General features: G+C 37.6%; 2 protein-coding genes across 3 annotated transcripts; one reads left to right on the top strand and one right to left on the bottom strand.

The window, feature by feature from the left end:
• Positions 1–56: 56 nt before the first annotated feature.
• otud6b (OTU deubiquitinase 6B) lies at positions 57–5,249 on the bottom strand. The gene is made up of 8 exons (XM_084739690.1): positions 4,980–5,249; positions 3,442–3,590; positions 3,019–3,117; positions 2,587–2,787; positions 2,269–2,389; positions 1,067–1,128; positions 869–975; positions 57–707 (listed from the first exon to the last, which is right to left on the bottom strand). Exons 1-8 carry the CDS (start codon positions 5,053–5,055, stop codon positions 623–625), a joined length of 900 nt encoding a protein of 299 aa, XP_084595816.1. The 5' UTR covers positions 5,056–5,249; the 3' UTR covers positions 57–622.
• Positions 5,250–7,468: 2,219 nt separating this feature from the next.
• rab5aa (RAB5A, member RAS oncogene family, a) lies at positions 7,469–17,804 on the top strand. 2 transcript variants are annotated; one of them, XM_084738604.1, is made up of 6 exons: positions 7,469–7,652; positions 12,417–12,635; positions 13,951–14,102; positions 14,316–14,438; positions 14,686–14,779; positions 15,844–17,804. In XM_084738604.1, exons 2-6 carry the CDS (start codon positions 12,470–12,472, stop codon positions 15,957–15,959), a joined length of 651 nt encoding a protein of 216 aa, XP_084594730.1. In that variant the 5' UTR covers positions 7,469–7,652; positions 12,417–12,469; the 3' UTR covers positions 15,960–17,804. The 2 variants fall into 2 exon arrangements, with proteins under 2 accessions (XP_084594730.1, XP_084594729.1); XM_084738603.1 differs by having other exon boundaries at positions 12,414–12,635.
• Positions 17,805–18,790: the final 986 nt, after the last annotated feature.

Genomic DNA, 18,790 nt, shown 5'->3' with positions numbered 1-18,790 from the left:
ATTAAATATTACTCTCCTAAAGAGAATTATTAAAAATAAAGCAGTCACATACCGTATTAGTATTGTATGTGTTTATGTAACACTGATATGATTTACAAGTTCAATAATTCAGTTCATTCCAAGAACACTGCAAAAGTCCAAGCACTCAGTGTTGACATTTGTTGTGACATGCATGATGAGCAAATCTTACATCCTCTCCTGCTCAGGTGGATCTGAATAAAAAGTTACAACATTGCTTCTAAAAATGAGCTAAAGGGGAACCCTGAATGTCACTGGGACAGAGTTCAGTGTAAAGTCATTCACACATTAATTTCCTTTCTATGCTATTTTTTATTAGCACAATGATTCTGTTCTCAGAAGTGATGAGTTCTGAATGAATTAGATATTAATCTCCTCGCCAGTATCTTTTGATTTATAAACAGAAAAGCACCATTACTGTATGTGTTAAACTCATTCTAAAAATAGCAACATTCTCTGTTAACCTCAGTGTAACAATGTCTTCAATGAGAGGGGGGTCGCTCCCTTCAAATACGTTTGTATTTAGGGGCCCTTGGTGTGAGTGGTTTGAACACTCTCAGCATTAAACACACTGGTTTATGTCACACCAAGACTGAGCTGTCTCTCAGCTGTCCTCCACATTTGCCGGGTCCTTTAGCCGCTCCACAGAGTTGTAGTGCTCTCCTAGTCCATAAGCATGACGCATATAGCTGCAAACAATAAGAAAATATATTTAGAACAGTTTAATCTAAATGTAATGTTTTAACTTTATATATACACATTTTCTACTAATTTAACTGTACATATATTGAACAATTATGCTAATAAAGTTCAAACCCCAAAGAAAAATAAAAACATATACATAACATACATGAGAATGATGGGTTCATCATTAAATTCTTCCCCAATTTTTATAGTTGGGGAGCTGGCCTGGATCACTGCTATTGGCAAGCGAAGAATTTGGGTCAAAGCTTGCAACTGTTGGGGAAAAGACACAAAGATGATTTTTTTTTTTAACGTACAAGGAGCAACAGCACAGCAAATCTGTGGCAAAACTTTAACAACTCACTTCTAGTTGTCCTCCCCATGCTGCTGTGTGCTCCACGTCACTGCAGTATTTCTCAAACTCATCTGGAAACCAACACAAACACTTACATGAACACTGTGCACACAGTTACTTTCTAAAAAACAGATGGTTTATGGAAATGGGGGCTACCTTTTGTGTTTTGTTTTTTTTCCAGAAATCCATCGTACTTGGAACTTGGAAAAAAAATACCTCTGATATGGAAAAGTTCAATGGAACGATCATTCAAGTCTGAATTCTAAAGTAAAAACTTGGCAAGATCCATCTATATCCTGAGTCCACCAACAGAAATACACCTGACGCCACAGCAATACGATGACGCACACTGCGAACAGGAAGCAGAACTAGAGAAGGCAATGTGTGAAGAAACTGTGAGTGTGAATGCTGATGCTAAACTTCAGGCTTTAAAAGATGAATAATACCAAGAATCTATGAAAGATGTTGAAGGTTTTAAGGTTATTTGAAAAGTTGACACCAAACTGAACTGCTGGTTTTAATTTGCATGTTAAAACTGTTGAAGCTGCAAAAAAGTGGGCGGAATAATAAGAATGAAGAACTTTTTCTTTTTGCAATCATACCAAATAACCTTTTCATCAATTTTTACTCAAGGCTAAGTGTGTTTGTGTTGTGAAACGTGCTGTAACATCTCTTTAGTTGTCATTTCCATTCAGTTGGTTTGTGGTTGATCTAAGTCTCTGAGAGAAGGCTCTTTTAAAGTGTGCTAATTTGTTAAATCTGCTGGTGTAGATGCTTGTGAAGTTCAGAGACTTGCGATACAAACATCAGTTTTGCTGCAGGCATCCGTGTTTACCCAAGCAGATGCACTGGGCCACTTTTAGATTACAAACACAGGATACTTTATTAATCCCCTGGAAGGGAAACTGAATGTCACTGACACAGGACAGACAAAAAAGCACACACATCTCAAGGCAGCACAAGACAAGAGGAGAGCACAGCAGCAAAATAAAGTAACCATCAATGACACTGCACCGGTATATGTTAGTGGTTGTATGTAGCATCAACTTCAACAATATTCAGGGATATCAACATGGATTAGAAGTTGGGAATACATCTCAGAGCTATAAACTTAGACCTGCAATCGTTTGTAGCACATAATATCAATATATATTTAACAGCTGCCTGTGACAGATTATTTCTGACAACCAGAACAAAGATAAAAGTGTTACCTGTTGTGTACATGTCCCCAGTATCAGGGTTAGTGAGGAAAGGCAGGAAGTCATCAGCATGGCTCCTCATGTGCTCAGCAGTGCGGGACCGCAGTTCTTTCACACTCATGATTAACTCAGGCTGGAATAAAACCGATTAGAATAGAATATTTAGTGTCTGTGTGTGAACTTTAGTTTAATTTATGTATAAACTTTGTTCAGAGTTTGTCAGAGCAGTATTGTGGAATTGGCACAGAATGTAGACAGCACATTTTTGCTTATCATACTTCTGATTAGGTATTCAAATTAACGCTTTTAAACTCCTGCAACAATACGTACCTTTGACCGCTGCGCCAGCTGATCTTCAACGGCTCGGTACATGCAGTGGCCGTCAGAGGAGATCTCCTTGATCTGAAGCTGCTGCTGGGCGAGTTTCTGAGCCAGCATCAAACCCTCCTGGTGCCTCACACCCTGCAGGTTTTGTACCTCAGCCTCTGCTATCCTGCTCTCCCTCTCCTTCTCCTGGGCAGCCTTCTTGTCCTAGAGACCATCATTTAAATAAAACAAATTCAATTAGAACTTGAAACTATGACAGAAACTAATTTAAAAAGGAGAGCAAACAGTGACAGTTGATTAAATTACTACTAATTAAACAGGGCATGGTGTTTATTAAAGCAACAAGCTACATCTAATCTAGGATTACAAAAATGCTTTAGGCAATAACAAACAGCATTTAAAACTGTCCTATTTGAAGTGAATCTTGTCTCTCACCCGTCTCTTCTGGGCCTTGGTTATACGTGGCTGCTTGACCTCTTCCTTTTCTTCATCCTCCATTTTCATGGTGTCCACTCCATTTATCACCTCTGCCACCTTGTGAGATTGAGTGAAGAGAGTTTCGGTTACAAAGAAGCATTTATCTAATAAACAGCCTACATGTAATCATTAATAATGAGATACAAATATGAAAGAATACACTCTCTGCACACTTTGATCAGTACGCATTTACTTTGTTTACATTTTAGCTTATGTGCATGTATCTAGTAGGGTTGTCCATAAAAACTGTGTTACAGACGTGGTGTGAAGCAAAAGTGGAACCATCACATTGTTTTATTGTGGACACTGAGTTTAAATGTACAGTTATCGCATTGAGATTAGCGATGAGATTCTTTTATTCATCTAAATGCAGACATTTACCTTTGTGTCAGTTTGAGATTTGAGTTGCCTGAATTCCTCCTCATGTTTCTGGATGAGGTCAGCCTCTAGTTTGGCGATCTCCTCTGTCAACTGTTTCCTCTTCTTCTTGTCATTTTTGGGGACGGCATTTTTCATGCTCTGGATCTTTGCTGAAAATGAAGCAGATTGTGTGACAACACAATACTTCAGTAAAGCCCACACTGTACACAGAAAACAGGTCTCTGATGCTGGATGTTGATTAGAAACATTGACGTTAAAAAGAAATCAGATGGCCAGAATGACCAATATACAGAAGAATACACTAACAGGTGGTATTAATGCACCTTAATGTTAGGGTTAGGGTAAAAATCTTTCTTCAAACCATGAATCATATGTGTCAGAAAACCGTTGCTGCCCCTCTAGCCTGTGTATCAAGGCATAAAGATATTAGAGTTCAACCAATACTGGATTTTGGGGCTGATACAGATATTAGGGAGTAAAACAGTCCAAACTGATATATCAACTAATATTCTGCATACAGAACATAATATACAGAACACAGAATATATACATGAAAACATATTTATGTTATCCTTCAAAAGCAGTTAATATGTAAAGGAGACAGGATACTTTAAAGTAACCAAACATTTTATTATCTATAATAATATCACTGTCCTGAAACAGTAAACTTTTACTGGGATTTTTATTAATCATAAATTACCAGGCCTGAACAATATGGTTAAAAAGTCACATTGTGATTATTTTGACTGAAATTGTGATGCAAATGGTTGGAAGGATCATTTTTGCATTTTTACTGAAAAAAAAATTAAATCATAAAAAACATGATGATGTCATATTTGTTGGCATCTGTACAAAACACAAAAGTATTTTCTTTCATCTGGAGAACAAGATTTTTTGGCTACAGTGTTACAGTACCTCATTACAATGATGTTTTCATATTGGTGCTTATCGGACAACATATATACCAGTACAGATATGCTGGCCTATCACAGCCTATTACATCGATTTATAAGGCCAATAATATCTGTCAACCGGTATACCGGTCAAGCTCTAAAGGATATATGAATAAAACTTCAAACCTTTGCAATTTACTTCTGAATTTTTCCTATAGCTGAAGAGAAGCATCAATGATAAGAGTATATCTTCAATGACAAGAAGTTGAATTAAAAGTTTCAGACAACAGAGATCTGTGCAGCAGCAGTTTTCTGCTCTGTGATTCTGTGTGATATTTACCTCTAAATCTACAATCCCTGTGAGCTACTAGTGAAAAACACACTGCACAAATGGACTGGCAAATACGTAAAAATTATAACAGTTATCATAATTGTGGCTCCAACATTTTTCTCATAATTGTCTCTTGTGAAATTATACTATTATTGTACTATACTATTACTACTTGGCTTGCTGGGTGTTAGACGGTGCTCAATTTCATGAAATAAAACAACAAATGTTATGCAAACAAACTGACAGGAAAGTCTCATTTTAAATGTTTAAATCTAACTATTAAGAACCGAGTGTAAACAGTTGATGTTAGCTACCTTGCATGTCTTTCTTTTCCTTGCGGTGCTGTTTGGCCAGCTGCTCCTCTGGTGTCTCCACTGTCTCCTCCTCCATGACTGTCTGTTGCTCACTTTGTTCAGCGGGAGTCTTTACGAGCTGAATTACATAAACAACGTCTTCTGGTGTCCGTGTTAGAAAAAAATGTGGTACAACACTGACAAGAGATAAAAATATGTATCCCACAATAAATGAAATGTGCTGATATGGCCTTATCCGGAAGAGACGAGGGGAGCGGGGCGGAGTTTTCTTCTTCTTCGCTGAGCTAAACTCCGAGATTAGAGATGCTCCACCGCCCCCTCCTGGCTGGTTGTCATACTACAGTCCTGTTCTGTCACACCAGAAGAAAGAGGGGGGATCATACGGGAATTTATTGCAACCAGCTAATTTTTTTTTCTCATTAACTTAACTTTTATTCATTCAAGTTAAGTAAGCCTTAATCGTATGGTATTACTTTTCAGAACACTAGAACTTGAAATCTTATGAAATGATGAAATAAATGTAAAAGTAAATCAAATTTGTTTATCATGTTTGTCAGTGTGACTGAAAAGTTGTTGGTTCAACTTAATATATTAATCATATTGAATATGGTATTTAAAGTACAACTCAATTAATATCAAGTTTATCTGACTAGAAAAGTTATAAAATTACCTCAACTTTTCCTTTCAAATTCAGTCAACCTAAAATTTTAAAGCAGTTTTAACACACAAATAGTTTATTTTTACAGTGTAGTTTTAATTCTTTTTTGTTTCGGAGATTGTTGGACTGAATTAATTTATTGTTTGAATTCCTTACTAAATGCAACAAAGCATGGCTTCCAACCTGCAAATTTACATTTATAGATATGGAATTTCACCATTATAATAATAACATCAATCATGTATACATTGTAAGTGTCATTCTGTGCACCATCTTCCAGGAGACCAAACAACACACTCTTCCAAAAAAAAAAAAAAAAAAAAAAAAAGACAGACTCTTGATTGATAACAGTTTCAACAATAAAAACTGATTTTGCCAGAAATTTTTGACAGCTGGGCAATGCCAAAACAAATGCACAACAAATGAAACTACAATTCACATCAATATGGCAGGCTGGATAAAATGTATGAGTAAGTTTAAAAGTAATAAAAGCCTGTAATCGGTATCAGGTTTATTATGGGTTTTCACATACAAGACTTTATCATATAATAATATATTACGTAATATAAGTGTACCCTTTTCATTTATATCAATATTTATTCAAATCATGTGATACATTTCAAGCAGGATCTTATCTTAGGCCAATGGGACATGTGGTGTCACATTTCCTACGTAAAGATTTCAAACTCGACCCACTGTAGCTCTGTTCTAAAGGGCCTCTGCACAGTAGAGGGCACTTCTCAACTAGGCGTAAAGCCAAGGGGGGATTGGGATGGGCTGTGGTTCTAAATACAGGGAAGCTGTATTTGGTCATGATCTCAGTTTTTATCTGAGATTAGCCAATGTGAACAGGTGTTACAGAATGTCTGTTTCACTTTTGACCACGCTCAGTTAAACCATGTCATGTTGATCTGTGTTTCCATTGCCATTTTAAATCTGTTGAGCTGTGTTCAGTTACAGAGATGGACCATCACAAGAGTTGCAGTGATGTCTCAATGACTGCAGACACCACCTTCAAGTATGTATTGTGAAACTCAACTCACATCTATGCAGGGGAGCAGAGAGAAAGATGTTTTTAAAACTGTCTGTGTGTTCACCTTTTTGGAGCTTCTAATAAAATCTCTGTTGTTGTTGTCGTCACTGTTTCTACTTTCAGGTATATGTTCTACTTTGCTTTAAGTTACTGCTGGTGAAAACATTTCCTTATTTTGCTGTTTCAAATTAAAAGTGTTTAAATAACAAATAACTAGGGACTTTTATTAAGAAGAATTATATGAAATTAAATGTGTTTATATTGTTTCACTATATTGTTTCATTATTAAGATAATACAGGGAAGACCAACAAGGAAAAGCTGTTCAGTATTCGAGAGGCGGGAAGACATTACTATTAAAAGCAGCATGGTGCTTAATAATCATCAGCATAATGAGTTAATTGTTCCTATATTAGCTGGCAGATTATTGCAGTCATTAGGAGCTTTGTATTTGCCAATTTCTTTATTAGATCTGTGAACAAAGAAGAAAGTTTGCTGAGTATGTCTAAGAGAGTATTACCGATGGGAACGTCTTGTCTAAACGTGGCTATTAAACAATGCAATATTATCAAAATGTATAATTGACAAATATATTCAAAACAAAAATGCAAATACTATACCAGTGACAAAGTAGGCCTACACACAAAGCCCATTATCCGTTGAAAAATATTTTATGTACTAGTTTTATCACATAAATAATTATTAACTCTTCCCTGATTTCTCCCCTGATTGGCAGCTAATTGGCTGGCGAACTCATTTGTGGATGGCAGACGTGCTGTGTGACGTGGCACGGGGGGCGGAAGAGCTTGTTTGTGTTTTGGTTCTGAGGGGAAGTTGCGAGAAGAAAGAAAGGAGGAGACGTGACGGGATTGTTGAAATTATTTTCTTGGTTCCCCCAATACCACCTCACCACAGTGTCCCGGGTTCCGTGTGTAAATACTACAGCGGCAGTATCTAAAGTTCAAAACATCGTCTGGCTCTCAGGTAGCGTACTTGACATGAATCGACAACTTGTGGTTTCCAGCTGGCTGACTGCTGGCTAACGCTAACGTCTGCTGCTCAGTTGTCATCGGGGACCAACGTTAGCTAGCTAGCGCTGTTAGCATTAGCTGACTGCTGCTAATGTCGGTGATGTTTGATAGCTATGCAGGAATACGGGCCTTTGTCACGTCTTACCGAGTCCAGCTGTTCATCTTCTGTGTTGTTAGCAAGCGTCTGGTATAGCAAGCTGCATGACAGGCTCTCATGTGGCTTTGAAATAGCTAATACAGCTAACTGGGTGGAATCAGGTCAGTGGGTGGAATGCTAACAGTGCTAGCAGGCTAACATCAGTGTTTGTTAATTGAGGGTTTGGCTCCTCATTAAATAACACAAGTCACCATCACAACATTTCACTTTAATAACATTATCTAACAAAACTGGGACTTTGCCTGTTAGCATATGGCATTATCTTGTATTTTATGTAACTGAGAATGTCATTTTTATGTGCTTTTCGAAAAGTGGGAGGCTGACGCTACTGGTCAGTTGGAAAGCTCAGTTAAGGTTGGCTAACAGCAAGTCAGCTAACTAGCTGGCAACAAAAACAATTTGGAAAATGGCGTCCCCCTGTAAAATCAAAACAGGTACATGAACACAGCTAACGTGAGTAAGTGTGTTTACAGTCAACTAAAGACAGTCAACGTCTAATGTATTGTGAGCTTTACAGTGCGCAGCGTTTGTTGACAGCCCCTGTCATGAGTCTGAGTAAACGCAGTTTCTCATGCATATTTGTTTTCCTCTTGCTTGTCTGTGTTTAAAATAATTCTTGGCATATTTCTTTGATCAGTACAAAGGCTACATGCCTGACCTAACCACCTAGGTACCGGCCTCACTAATCACTTTGATAAACCTATATGTTTTTATAAGCTTTATTGCTTATTGTTTTGTTATTATTTTAATAGAGCCTTTGTTATTGCATGAGGTTTTAAATTAAATTGCATGTATTATGTCCTATTTCTGCCCTAAAACTGTTATTCTCTTAACATGCGATCAAGAGTTTAGCTATATATAGTAAGGGCTGCAACTAAGCAATAGTTATTTTCTCAGTTAATAGGTGTTTGTTTTAAATGTCAGAAAATAATGGGAAAATGTAGATCAAGGTTCACTGAGATGATGTCCTCAATGTCTAGTTTCACTCACAACCCAAAGGTATTCAGTGTGTTGTCATAGAGGACTATAGAAACCAGAACATATTCACATTTAAGATGCTGAAATCAGAGAATGATGACTTTTTCTTAGAAAATTACTCAAACCGATTAATTGAAATCAAAGTGGTTGGGAGATCATTTAATAATTTATTAATAATGGATTAATTGTTGCAGCCCTGTATATAAATAGAGATGTCCCAGTACCATTTTCTTCTTCCTGATTTCAAGACCTAAAGTTTGTGTATTTGCAGGTATGGAATGTAGATCTGAAACCAGTAATATGGCTAAGTAAAACTTTTGGATCTTTGGAGGCACAACATTTGGTAAACTCAAAATGTGTCAAAATACCATTTTAAACTATTTGTCATGCTGAAGAGCCAAATCAAACCACAACATGTTTTTCAATGAAAATAAGAGTAATGGTGTAGAATTGTTTTTATAACAATGTTGGTCAGTCAGTCTGGTTGACAGTCCTATTTTCCTGCATAAAAAATGATTGAAGTGAAATAAACTGACTGAATATTTGATCGTACTGGATAAAACAGATGTTTACAAAGTTTTCCTTTGGGGACATAATTTGCATTTGAAAAAAGTAATAAAACACAATTTAACACAATTTATGTTATACTCATATTGAAAAATCTTTAAAAAATTTAAAATTTGTATCATAACTTATGCATTATAATAATATTGTATTGTGGGGTCATCCCCTCTAATATCGCAAATCATATCACAATTGTAAAGTCCATCAAAATAATTGTAATGAGATATTGCCCTAATTGGGCACATTTTCCGATACTGGTATGTTTGTACCACTATACAACTCTATATACGACCTTTTAATGCTTTGATGTAGTGATGACTGACATAGCAACAGCAGTCATGAAGTCAGCACTTGACAGACTGACACAGCACCACAGGTGATTAGACCTGTCTTTATATAGATGGCACACTATCCCCTCCATAGTATACATCACATAATAATGTTGATTCTAATACACTTAAATACAGCAGCCTTAATTAAAATATAATGCAATACAACATCATCATAAACTGTGGCCTCAAACTTCACTAGAGGCCATCAAACCATTGATGCAAGGTAGCTTTTTTGCAGGGCTGTTGCTCTTTATTGCATTAGAGAGCATATGTGAAAATGATAACGTATCTATAGTTCTGGCAGCAGGCATAATATCTGTCTCCTGGATAAGAGAGATGGGGGGGGTGCATGGTAAAACTCATAATAATCATTGTTGTGGTCAGACGAGATTCCACATATCATGCTCAGGACAAATTCTCTGTCCTGACTGAGCATGATCTGCAAAATTGGACATAGAGTGTGATTATGTCCTAACAACAGCCATCTGTTGTAAACAAATTAGTCAGCAGTTTCAGCCTAAATAAGTTACTAAGAAATGCTTGAATGCATGGCATGTATGCATACAGAGGTTCCTGCAGTTGTAACAGGCTTGAGTAATGTGCGTGGGCGAAAACTCTTGTAACTGCAGAGCCTCTTGTCTTGACAAGGCTTCCTTTGCTTGATGTTACTGTATGTGGTTGAGGTGAGCTTTCTTTGCCTCTTTCATGGTGTCTTTCATATAGGCACCGTTATTTCACAACTTTGGAAAAGTGTGTCAACAATTATGCAATTATATTTAAATGACAGCTTTGTATGTTTGACGTGATTTCAACAAGGAGTTAACTGAATGCGCAAGTAAATATTCAAATGAATTTACTTTTTTATAACTCAAAGACAAATAGAGTGAGATTATTGTATGAATTGTACGTATAATTTAACAAACTTATTTATTGTGATCAAAGGTGAAATTCATAAATGAACACGCTTTTTAATTTGTTTTTTCCTGTGGCAAAGGCAACTAAAAGGATATACAGTGTTCTTGTGGGTGGTCTTAAGAAGCCTGCTATTTATTTGAAATGGCGTCTGCAAAACTTGTAAAGCACATTGTGAGCAAGTGTGATACTACAGGGCCTCCGCTTGAATTCATCCTGTGAAATTATAGTCATGAAAGGCATCACTTTCAATGCACTGTCTCTGTGGTGAGTGGACTTGATTTAGTTACAGTCAGTCAGGACAGGTAACTGACAATAACATGTATTAAAAATGGATAATAGTCTACTACATAGACATATTAGAAAATATAAAGTAAAGACTTATGCATCAATTACCACTGACCTGACCCATGATAATTAGGGTGATGATTGTCTTTTTAGTATTTTGTTGAATTTTATACACAGGTCTTGGAGTTGAGTCCTCTGATTTTGTTGCATGATCTTACAGACCATGTCACTGTGACATTATGCTAACAACAACAGTCGCATACAGGTAGAAAACTGTCAGTTGCTGTGAATAGCAGAGTTATGTAAAATCAGCAAATTTGTTTATTTCTGTTTTCCTTATTAGATACAATTGTCACGTTTAAAGATATGTATTTAAACTTGGTGCATGTTCCAGCTATACTTATTTTATGCACTGTGTTGCTTTGTTAGTGTCTGTGATAGACCACCCAAATGCAACATCTCACCGCCCAGACTAAGTGTTAGTTTTGGGTAAATTCAAGCCATCATTTTCTTTAGTCTGTGGTGCCACGGGTAAATTAGGTCATTAGTGCAAACAAAAAATTTGCATATAGTTTAATGTAATGTGTATTCACTTTGAAATAACATTATGAAAAAAAACATTCAACATATTACCGCCAGTAATTTATATACTGGATGCAGATGTTTCCTGTCTGGGAATTATTGTAAATGGATAGGATCAGATAAGGTGCCAAATACTCATTGTCCTTTTTTATCACGTCACATGAATAGTTATCAGCTATTATATTCTTGTTTGGTGTTGCCAAACTGCATCAGATGGCCTTATGTGTGTAATCTGTTCTCACAGTAATCTTAAGAATTCTAGAAATGTCCAATATCACATGTTCATTAAGTCAATCCAGTAAAAATGTCACGGCTTAGACTTGTGTTTATCACAGATAGAGTAACATATTCTGCACACTGTTCACTTAAACAGAAGTAGATGAGTCTTCCTACTTTTTTCCAAGATTAAAAGTTTATTTTTATGCAAGTTATTTGCCTGACCTTTTGACAGATCAAGTCCTATAATTCTAAAGCTCTCTTAAGATTACTAAAGCCACCACAAACTGCCAACACAAAATGATTACTGTTTTGGTTTTCCACTTTTTACACATTGTTATACTGTGATTCTCTCAGTGTTATGGTGTGTCATAACCGGAAAGAAATATTTGGTTCTATTTTGAGCCCTGTAAAGTCCCTCATTATATCAAAACAATGTAAAAAGCAGCTTATTTGAGTAACTGTTGACAGCTCTGAAACAAATTGTCAGTTGTATAGTCTGACATTTGTTTTTGGGTTTTTTTTTTTGTTTTTGTTTTTTTTTTGTCAGTGTTTGAGGAATTTGCACTGTTAACATAAAATGTTAGAGTTTATGTTCATTCATGTTTATTCTGAACAAAGTTGAACACATGCTCATTACTTGATGATAGTGAGTGAACTTATTTTTACTCTTTGCCTCTTGCAGCAGAAGTCCTGATAGTGAGGTTTGGCACACAGGACACGGGGGGATCTGACTAGGTCATGGCCAATCGGGGAGGTGCTACAAGACCCAATGGACCCAACGCGGGGAACAAGATCTGTCAGTTTAAGCTGGTGCTGTTGGGGGAGTCAGCCGTGGGGAAGTCCAGCTTAGTGCTCCGCTTCGTCAAGGGTCAGTTCCATGAATTCCAGGAGAGCACAATAGGAGGTGAGCTTCACATCAACAGACCAGGGTCTTTCTTATGAGCTGCCAGTTATTTGTGGATCACCGGGTACATGTGTGTCTGCCAGAGTTGCCTTTGTTCAAATAGTCAGCCAATTATGTGAGAGTCAGGACAGCCAGTTGGGTGCACTGCTGTTGAAACAACAGCACCTTAAAAGGACACTTTGGATTATTTGATGTGGGGTTTTGTGAGGACCTTATCAATAGTCAGTTTATTACCCACAGCAGTAGCCGGTCAATGTGCCCAGTGTTTGAAGAAGCAGAGAGGGGCACCAGCATGGAGCCTAAGCAGTTTGCTGCTGTGAGTGATCAAAAGGTATTTTAGCAACTTAAAATAGGTCCACCTAAAAAAAATCAATATTGGTATGACTGTACAATACATTTAGAGTATTTCACCACTTAACTTTGCCGTCAGACAGCCTTTTTTGACAGTAAAACACAATTATTTAAGCCAGATATTGCTCTCTCCAGACAAACCAGAGCCCTTGGGTGAAAGCAATAATTTTACCTCACAGAACATGGGAGTTCCTGGTCTACTGCTGTCTCTATATGTTGGTATGTTTGTGTTATTGTGTGACTTTGGTGAAACCACCAAAGGTATGCACTAACACAAACTAAATAAACTCTCATGTTATGCAAGGTAAAATTACTGTATTTGTGCGTGGAGTTTGGTTAGTTTGGAGAGAGAAGGCTGCCAGACAGAAAAGGAGAATGATGAAAATATTATAAATACAGCATAGACCTAAACTGATTGATGATGATTTTATATTTAGGTGGACCATGTGTAAGTGACTAAAATACCTTTTGTTGCTAACCCTGTAGACAGCGGTACATTGCTTAGCTTCCTATACTGATACCGCTGTCTGCTTTCTCAAACTGGAAGCCTGGCGACAGGCATCTACTGTAGGTAATGCGGTGACTGTTGAAAAATACTTCATAGAACCCTGCATCAAATAATCTGAACTGTCCCTTTAATATACATTTTTAACGCTCCAATGTAAAAATAATTTGCAGAAGTTAAGCATTTTATTATGGTTTCTTGCCACATTTCTAAAGTGGAACTTGAATTGAGTTACAAAATTATACATTTTACAAATATCTGTCTCTTTTCCACCTGAGCTTAAGTTAAATTCTACAGTGCGGGCTACAGATTGTGTCACATAATAGAAAACTTGATAATGCTTTGTTTTGATATATTTAAGACCTGGTTTGTTTTATTCATCTTTGTAGAAAGTAGTGTTTTGCTGTAGATACTGATAACCCAATCCTGACTCACTCCTCACCTTATCCTTTCTTTCAGCGGCCTTTCTCACCCAGACAGTGTGTCTAGATGACACAACGGTGAAGTTTGAGATCTGGGACACTGCAGGTCAGGAGCGTTACCACAGTTTGGCACCCATGTATTACAGAGGAGCACAGGCCGCCATCGTGGTCTACGACATCACAAACGAGGCAAGTCCACTCACCCCTGACTTAAGTTTTTCACGCAATTATCCCAACATTACTCGCACTTTAAGTTAATGCAAGCCATATCCATGTCCTCAAGATGCAGCAAGGTTTCTTGTGGTGGCTTATCTGAAAATGTCTGACATTGAAAGGAAATATTTTTAAGTTACTGATCATGTGAAGGTGTTGACAGATGGCACTATTTTCTTCTATTTGAAGGAGTCTTTTGCACGAGCAAAGAACTGGGTGAAGGAGCTGCAAAGACAAGCCAGTCCTAATATAGTCATCGCTCTGTCAGGCAACAAGGCAGATCTAGCCAACAAGAGAGCTGTCGACTTCCAGGTCAGAGCAAACAAACTGTGTCTTTACAGTCTTTTTTTTTTGCATTTCTTGGGAAAACTCATCCCCTACCTCTAATGGATGTATCTGTGGTTTTATTTAATGTGATTACACCCAGAACCTACATTACAAGTGATCAGCTGCCAAGACTTACAGTCTCAATATCACATCTAATTGTTTTTTTTTTTTGCCCCTGAATGTGTGAGAATGCACGTATTGAAAACTCACGGCCGTTACGTTATGTTGACAGGATGCCCAGTCCTACGCAGATGACAACAGCTTACTTTTCATGGAGACGTCAGCGAAGACATCTATGAATGTGAATGAGATATTTATGGCTATTGGTGGGTAATTCTTGACACTTTATTTATAGATTTTGCAACTGCATTTGTAGAGTGGTAATCAGAGCCAAATAGATTAATCCTCTTGGTATGTATTTATAATTGCAACTATTTATTCTTATTAACTGGATGGTTTGTGCCGGGTTATGAATGTTATTTCTAGAGCTGTCCCCCAATAGTTGACGAAACCACTGGTTGATGAGAAGTGTCTTAGTCGACCAAGTTTTCATTAGTCGGTTGTTGAAGGAAAAACAATCCTTAAACTCCATTTAGGGCGGCTGCAACATGGGTTTTCTCTCTTGTAACTCATAAGTCCCTAGCAAAATGGGGCATTTTCCCTTAACTGCACCAGCTGGGAGGAGGAGGTTTTCAGGCCTGGGGCCGGGGGGGGGGGGGGGGGGGGTGGTGGTGGACCAGCGGAGAATGTTGTCAGGAAACCTCGCCAGTATGAACACCACAACTAGAGCCAGGCAAGCAGGCTAATAAACTGGGCTTAGCAGCCTTCTACTGAACCAGGATTGAACGCAGCCTTTGAGACCGAAGGAGGTCAGATTGATAATATGGAATACAGTAGTGAGGTTACAGCAGCTCTGACTGGGAATCTGACTCCAGGGACTACAAGTGGTTGAGGAGTGAGTTTGTTGTGAGTTAGTTGGAAGTATACGTCACCCACTGTGTTGACAAGTTTGTGACTGTTGAAAATTATTTATTGCTGTGTTTTGAACAAGACTTGTGTAATGTTATACGCCTAGTGTTGTCGTTAACAGTCAAAATCAGGCCCTTTGTAAACTTGATATTTTAAAAGCGCATTAATATGGTTTTGTATTTCTCTGTAATGTAGCACAGCTTCTTTTTCAACCTCAGAACTCAAACCATTTTCTGATGTTGTAAACAGTATGCACTTATATAATTAAATTAATATCATAAACATGCAACAACTAGTGGACTAATGGCCTGAACTAACGTGGGGACAACCCTAGTTATTTCATTTGTCTCTTCTGCACCCTGCAAATGAAAAGTTTCTGTTTCTTTTTTGTTATTTAGTTTGTTTTGTTTTTTCCCTCCAGCAAAGAGATTGCCGAAGAGCGAGCCTCAGGCTGCAGGAGCCAACAGCGGACGTAACCGAGGCGTGGACCTGACAGAAGCTGCCCAGCCAGCCAAGGCTCCATGCTGCAGTAACTAACGTGAAGAACGCCCCCCCCCCCCCCCCCAACCAGTCAACCTGTACAGCAGTAACTAATGCGGCTGATGCCCCAAATGCCACTGCAGTTACTAATGCAATGTGTTGTACTCTTTATCTCCATTTCTCTCAATTGCAAAACAAGAAAAGATGCCCGGTGCCCCCCCCTCTTCTTTTTGCAGTAACGAAGTCAATGCCATTACACTGATCTCTGCCTCTTTTCCTCCGTCATGGGTCTGCTGCTACCTGGTTAAACCTCCTAACCATTCTTTCTTACTCTCTGCCATCCAGCTTGTTGCATCTATCAATCATTATTGATAGATGAATGACAGCACATATTAGAGACATTAGTGCACCCTGCCCTCCATCATCTTCCTTCCAACGTCTGTTTCATTTAGAGGAAGTGGTCACTTCCCTTTTCTGGGATAGCTTAAGACTTTACTACTGCATTTCTCATACCAGTCTTGTTTTTGTTCTTTTTTTTTTTTTTGATAAGTTTGTTAATTATTGTTTGCTATAATTTTTGTCAACATTCTGGATGCACATACTTGTATACTTACATGGCCTAAAATAGAAAAAACAAAAAACTGTGTTTTACCTTTTTTGTCTGCAGTTGCACAGAAAAATGTCTATTAGAGAAGAAGAGGAGTGCAATCTTGTGAATCTGAGAAAGGCAGAGGGCGGAGAGAGAAAAAGAGGGGAACCCTATGCTCCACATCTCTCTCTCGATATTGGGACCCTTTTATCTTAAAGTTTAAAAACATTGTAGTCCTTTTTCTCTCTCTGATTTCCTCTGCCTACCCATGCTGCCCATGTCCTTTCCCCCACTAAACTCAAAGTAGCACTAGTGTACATTCTCTTCTAGCACCCCAAGGCTCCATTCTGGAGCCATGCCTGCTTCTAGCTGTCCCTAGCGGCATTGTGCAATGTTTCACAGTATTTACTCTGTGACTTCTTGAGTGTCTGCAAGGACCAATGCAGCACAGCAGAACCCCCTGTTCCACCCAGCTCTCTCCACAACGAGGGGCAGGGGCCTCTGAGATACACATCACCACCTCCTGATGCAGTGTCCTTTCATAAACCATCCCTTTGGGGTCTCTTGGTTTCTGTCTTTGGAAGATTTGGTTGATGCAGATGACCTTTTCCATTTTGTTAATGTTGCTGGACTGCTGCTGGGTTTGCACCTGGTAGGGGAAAAAAAAGCAGAGGTGATGGTAGCAAGTTGGGAGTTGCAATATGTCAGGCTGCTTCATAATCACCTTTTGAATCATAATTGTTTGTCATCTTCTCTTGATTAGGAAGTGCTTTAGACACAGTTGTGTGTACAAACTGGGCCTGGGCTGGCTGGCTGATGACAGATTTCATCCATGGACTCACTCACACGTGCCCATTTATGTGTGTTTGAACACACGTTTGCACATGAACACACACACACACACACACACACACACACACACACACACACACACACACACACACACCATTCTTCCCTTTGAACCCTGTCAGACCTAAACATTATTGTACATAAGCACACACACACACACACACACACACACACACAGTCTGTTACACCTTTTCTTCTCCTGTGTTGAGCACACACTTTTTCCCCATCCCCGTCCCTCCACTATACATTGTTACATACACACACACACATATATACAGGTATACATGCATACACCTGCACTGTAAAAATGAAATAGTTGAAAAAAACTCAAAATTTCCAATTTACTTCAAAGGATTTTTGAGTTTTGAAAAAGGTTTTGCCAACTAATGTTTTGTTGAGATAATTTATGTCTCTTCTGTAGATGAACTTGAATTTTTGAGGGTTCTTTTGTTAGAAAAAATGTATTTCAAAAGTTGAGTAAACCCATTGAAGTTAAAGTAAATAATAGTCATTAATTTAATACTTCAGTTGCAACAATTTTATTTTCAAGCACCCAAATAATGACAAATCAGGTTGATATCTCACTGTGAACAACGTTTGAGAAAAAATGGGGGAGTTTCTAAAGTTTATCTATAGAAGGAAAGTAAATTATCTCAACAAAACTTTATTTAGTTTATTTCAAAATGGAAGATTTTTGATTCAGAACTCAAAAATCTAGTGAAGGGCATTGCCTTGAAATTATAAGTTTTCTCAAATACTTTTTTCTTTTTACAGTGTGGTCAATAACTCTTTTTACAAATCTGTCTTACTCATGCCTTGCACTAATGATGCTCATAAATATATCCTGTCATAATTACAGCCAGTGTGATATAAATATAAATATATATATATAAATATAAATATATAAATAATATACTGTAAATAGGGTGTTGCAGTGTAGTCTACCTTTTTTTCAATTTACCAGTGACAGGACTAATGCTTGCTAGGGAGTTGTCTAGATAATCATAAAAAGACCTGTACAGTTAGCAGAAAAAAACAGCTACAATCTGGGTTTGGAGTTTTGTTGCTGTTCCTTTTTTTTTTCACACAAATGGTTAAATTATAATCAGTGGTGGTCTTTATAAATGTATGTAGTGTTATTAACAAAAAAATGAAATTGCATTTATTTAGTCGTCTGTCTTGTACCTTTTTCTCAAAAGAAAAGAATAATATCCAAACATTTTGGTTTCTATTTTTTAACATTATCTCTTTCTTGCATTTCACTAATTTTTTTTTTTTTTTTTTTTTTTTTTTTTTTTTTTAGTGATAATCAGGCTACAATGCCTTTGTCCAGTACTCCTCCTCCCTGTAAGTGGTTAAAGCTCCAGAGGAGTCGGACACAATACAGAACAGTTTGATTAACTGACAGTCTGCCCCTCCATAAATAACATCTCAGTTAACCTTGTGAAGA

This window comes from Lutjanus erythropterus, chromosome 16 (assembly GCF_056507025.1).
Source record: "Lutjanus erythropterus isolate fLutEry1 chromosome 16, fLutEry1.hap2, whole genome shotgun sequence".
Taxonomy (NCBI): Eukaryota; Metazoa; Chordata; class Actinopteri; order Lutjaniformes; family Lutjanidae; genus Lutjanus; species Lutjanus erythropterus.
This window is presented reverse-complemented; position numbering and strand designations above follow the sequence as displayed.